The sequence below is a fragment of the Dermacentor andersoni genome, chromosome 7 (assembly GCF_023375885.2).
Source record: "Dermacentor andersoni chromosome 7, qqDerAnde1_hic_scaffold, whole genome shotgun sequence".
NCBI classification, from domain to species: Eukaryota; Metazoa; Arthropoda; class Arachnida; order Ixodida; family Ixodidae; genus Dermacentor; species Dermacentor andersoni.
In genome coordinates, this window is record NC_092820.1 from 160,245,534 (window position 1) to 160,250,738 (window position 5,205).

Sequence of the window (5,205 nt, forward strand, 5' to 3'; positions counted from 1 at the left end):
ATCGTGGTGTACTAGGTAGGGGGCGCTAGCTAGCAGCTTGTGAAATACCAAAGAAAAGTTAAGATTCATTTCTGAATATGGGGGGTTCGAACACCATGGGAGGAGTAGGAGCGCAATGCTAAACCCTTGCTCGCGCTGTCAAATGCTTCGGCCTTTGTTCTAAAGTGACAATTTTTTTTACTAAACATAATATGCTTCCCCCTAATTCTGGTCGGTTTCCATTATTCAATAAATCATCTTTCTACTTTTAATGCAATTATCAATTTATATAATCTGGCCACACAATGGCACAATATATCTTTCTTAACCGTTTAATCTTTTATATCTGTTTACCTCATTCCCGTATTACTTTTTCTCATTTGTGTGGTTCCTGAAACAATACATGAACATCCCCAATTGTAGGTATACGGCAAGGTGTCCAATTTTCGACAATGCACACACTGAGAGAGGCAACAAAAAGTGCGCAAGAGGGGCAGAAAGTGTTCCGTTCAGGCATCATCTTCATCGTCATCGTCGTCGGCGTCACCATCATCATCACTGCCACTCGCAGCCATGAAGTTATTCGCAAGGTGTGTTCTACATCGGAAGGCGTTCACAAGGCGACATGCGTTCTTTTCTGCGTTCATCTTACTTTTGATTGCCTCTTGTGTAATCACGACCATTCCTCACATGTTAAGACATATGGAAATCTTCTGGAGCGGTTACGTCGTCAACACGCCGGGTTGCAAGATGCCCTTCTACGATCCATACCACTGGAGCATCAAGCTGGGCGCTCTGGCGAAGGCGGAGAACTACGACAATATCTGTGCCGAAACCACGCGACCAAACGCGGTGCGGCAGGCTCTCGACGTATTCACCTTGGACGAAAAAGTGCTCGAGGAACATTACAAAGCGTCGGCGAACGATACCGTCTGCTACTACCAGTTGGTGCTTAGAAATATGACGGCTTTGAACTCGGACGAAGCGCGACTGCTCGGACCCCGAGTGCCCGTCGTCTTCGGCAGGCCTCTGCGACAAGAGCACATCGTGATATCTTGCGAGGCGAACGGTGCGCACCTGTTCTCCGAATACTTCCTCGTCCCAGTCGATAAGCGAGACGCCGGCGACGCGCTTTCGCCGGGCCAACTGAATGTTGTTATCGTGGGACTTGACGCTACGTCACGGCTCAACTTCAACCGGCGAATGTCCAGGACTCGCCGGCTTCTGGTCGACGAACGCGGCGCCTACGAGTTCCTCATGTACAACAAGGTCGGCCTCAACTCTTTCCCAAACGTGATGCCACTGCTTGCGGGCGTATCGGGCGATGACGTGACCCGCCAGTTCAGGGACAGTTACTATGACAGTGTACCGGCGATCTGGAAGGTGTACAAGTCGCTCGGCTACGCGACATTGTATCTCGAAGAAATGCCTAACTGGGCCACTTTCACTGGCACCCACGGCTTCAAAGAGGCGCCGACCGATTACTACGCGCATCCCATGATGCTCCAGATGCATTATAATACCTCGGACGACAGATGGTGCATGGGTAGCAGGCTGAAGACGAAGGAAGTGCTGAGGTACGTCGGTGACATACTAAAATTTCACAAGGATAGGAAGCTGTTCGCTTTTGTGTGGCTGGCGGAGATATCGCACGGCAGTGTCCAGGAAGTGGCGTTCATGGACGCGCCAATGGAGCAGTTCTTCAGGGACCTCTCGGCCAACGGCGTCATGGACACTACAGCCGTGCTCTTCCTCAGCGATCACGGCATGCGCCATGGGGCCTTCCGCATGACAGAGATAGGCCGGCACGAAGACAACACGCCTTTCGGCCTGTTCGTCTTTCCTCGCCGCTTCCTCAGCGAACATCCCGAAGTGGCAGTGTTGCTGGAGGTCAACCAGCGCCGTCTGGTGACCGCGTACGACTTTCACGCGACGCTCCTAAGTCTCCCCGCTCTACTAGGATTAAGGGCGCCGCCGTCGACCACGGGCTTATCCCTGTTCAGGCAAGTACCACCGGAAAGAACTTGCGATGACGCCTTCATACCGCAACCCTTCTGCGCGTGCCTCGGTGCGGAGAACAAGCTCGACGACGCGTCGTTAGGCCAGTCCTTTGCGCTCTTCGCCATCGCTCATTTGAACGCTCTGGCGGAGACGCATTTTCCTGGCAAGTGCGCCACGTGGCGTCTGGACAAAATTGATGAAGCGACTATTCTCAGAGGCAACGTGACGGACAAGGTGATGATCCGCGTCTCACTTAAGACGCTACCCGAAGCTCATTTCGACATTTACGGCGGCATTCCCAAGGCCTCGTCGTTGGAGTACCACGTTGATATAGTCGACCGCTCAGACATTTACGTGAATAAGACCGCTTGTCTGAAGTGGAGCTCTTGGCAGAGGGTTTGCTACTGCAAAGACCAGGCGTGACGTCTGGTATATATGGACTGAACTCGTAGATGACGTAGTGGCGCCTGAAGACGACACATTTGCGTGAAGTTTGAGATAAAAATGTGCTTTCTGTTTTCATTCCGACTCTCACTCGTTTTCGCTCTTGTTTATGTGCATATCAGTCGCTGGAGCTGACGCCTTAGGGAAGCGCGACGCTCACATAAGGACATCTCCGCCCAAATTCACTATTATTCGGTTCTCTTTCTGCGCCAAGGCATGGCCCACAACTTTTCAAATACAAAAAAAAAAATAGATATTTGTGCGCATCTGTGGTATGCCCTGGCCGACACAATCTATTTCATTTCAAATTTGCCATTATTATTCCAATATGTGTCACCAATGCTCTGTGTCCCTTTGAGGGTGGTGCGGCTCGAGGCGGCGTTTGGCCAGGAATCCAGTAATACCATCGACGAATAGGTCCGGTAGAGGAATGAAGGACAAAAGTTTTATTTTACCTTAGTTACCCTGGTTCCAGACGCGGAAGTACACTCCATACAGGAGCACATTAAACGTTTAAGTTCACATCAGGAGGCGTCAGATACTCTCACCGCACGAAAGGTTTCCGCTTCTTTTAATAACATCATCTTCCATAGGCGTCTAGACTAGGGAATCTGATGGCTGTGTCCCGACCAATCACGGTCGTCGAATCAGTCGCAGTGTCCTGCCCATGATATCTCATCGTTCCGCCGCAGTCCACCTCCAGTGGTGCTAAATATGTGACCGTGTAGCAACCTGCGAATCCAAGGTTTTGGCGCCATCCTTCGGTAGCCGTCGACTTGGCCCCTTTCATATATTAGTTCAGCTTGTCAATTCCAGGTAGAGGGGCTTTTGTTGACCCGTCAGCAGTCGGTGTCAACGCTGCGTCGACTTCTGGATAGGCGCTGATGGATGGGTGGTGTTGCCTCGTGGCAAACGTCGAATTAATGCCCTTGGCCGTGTTGAGACGCAAGAGACACCTCCGCCGCCGAGAGATTCGAGCTGAGGGTGACCAATTGCCAGGTTGCCCGAAGCGTTGCCGTTCGGTCGTGACCTCGATGATTGCTTTAGAAGGGATGGCTGATGTTGCACTGAAGCTCGAGGGCCCACCCCTCGTTTCATTGTGCTTTTGTCCCTCGGAATGGACAGGTACACACAAACACACAAGTGAGCGTGCCCGAGGGACACGCCCACCGGACGCTATGGTCCCCGCATCGCTTTAGAAAGGTCTAGCCCCTTCTCTGTCACTCTCTCTTTGTTGTTTGTTGTGGCAAGCTTTCAGCAAGATAGTAATAAGTTGCCTATCTCAATCACATCGATAGCGATGTGTACAAAACACGGTCGAAAGAAAACTATATACTCTGAGCTCATTGCTTGAATTCCCCGTCTTAGACCGGTCTGCATTCTTATTCTGGTTCCCTTTCCTATACCTGACCTCGAAGTTGTATTCCTGAAAAAAGAGACTCCATCTCCGCGGTCTCCAGTTTTTCAGCGAAGCTTGTATTGGCTCACATGTGGTACTGTAGTTGTCACGCAGAAACACCAAGCTGCTCCTAGAGCAGAGCAGCCGCAGGAAAGGTCGGTTTGGTGAGTTGACAGCTGCGCCGGCGTCGGAGCGTGAGTCATTATCAAGGATTCTGCAACCAGTCAACGCCATTCAGCTTCCGCCAGGGAGGGAAAAGGAAGGAACGGGTCTCGCGCGCGCAGCCCCCGGCTTCGTTGCCGTTCACTTCATTCTCGGAAACGGATGGGACTGCCACGCTTCGTGCGCTCCCCCGAGGAAGTGGCAGCGTTCGACTAGCGGCGGCGAAAACTCGCCTTTGAAAAGGCTCGCCGTCGGCGCGCCGATCCAGCTGAGCCGCCCGAGCCCAGACAATCCGACAGCAACGAGAAGGTCGCCAGCTGAGGGAGCGGGAGGCCGAAGCAATCGGGCACCGTTACGTGTGGGTTACCTAACCGTGACGAAGGTTAGGTGCACGCAGGACAAGCTTCGCTTACCCCTATTTTCCGGTAGGGCAATTGTTCGTAATTGTGTTTTTCTTTTTCTTTTCATACGCTTCAGCCATGCAACAGGGCAATGCTCGCTCTCGACCGTGAATTTCGTGCCCTGAATATAGCATACCAACTTTTGAATGGCTTCTACTATGTACATACACTCTTTCTCAGATGTGCTGAGCGCCTCTTCTCGCGGTGTCAGTTTTCGGCTGAGGATATAGTACGGGAAGCTCTCCGACGCTTTCTTGAATTTAGGTAAGGACGACACCTATATCACGGTTGCTAGCTGGCTTCACACTGGAGAATTAATGCCCTGTGAAAGTCCGAATGGGCAAGCAGAGGCCGTGAAGGCAGAGCCTTCTTCTCAAAAGGATCCACATAATCCGAATAAGGCTTCGAAAATCTTCCACTTTCGTGCGACTCACGGACTAAGATTTTCTTTATCTTGTGCACAAATGACCCGCATTAAAGAGATAACAAAAAAAAAAAAACCTCAGTGCCCCTACACTCCGTTTGAAGGATCGCCAGCGAAGCTGTATATGTGGGCCCCTAAATGGCGGACTGCACCTCCACCGCGGGTCTGCCCGGCATTGCGCTACTTTCGGGATCAGCCCACGTAATGGGAGTGCTTAACGCATGCTTCACCTCCATCAGGAGTCGGCCTGGTATTGCACTATCTTGGGGATGGGCCCGCGTATGGGAAGTGCTTAACGCCTGCGTCATATCCGCCGCCGGTCGGCCCGACATTGCTCTATCTTCGGCATGTCTTTCTACACGTTGACACGATAGCGAGGAAAGTAGCCCTTAACA

At 51.7% G+C, this 5,205-nt stretch overlaps 1 protein-coding gene across 1 annotated transcript; it reads left to right on the top strand.

The window, feature by feature from the left end:
- Window positions 1-322: 322 nt before the first annotated feature.
- Window positions 323-2,502, top strand: LOC126533325 (uncharacterized). The gene has a single exon (XM_050180578.2). It carries the CDS (start codon window positions 553-555, stop codon window positions 2,401-2,403), a length of 1,851 nt encoding a protein of 616 aa, XP_050036535.2. The 5' UTR covers window positions 323-552; the 3' UTR covers window positions 2,404-2,502.
- The last annotated feature ends 2,703 nt before the right edge of the window (window positions 2,503-5,205 follow it).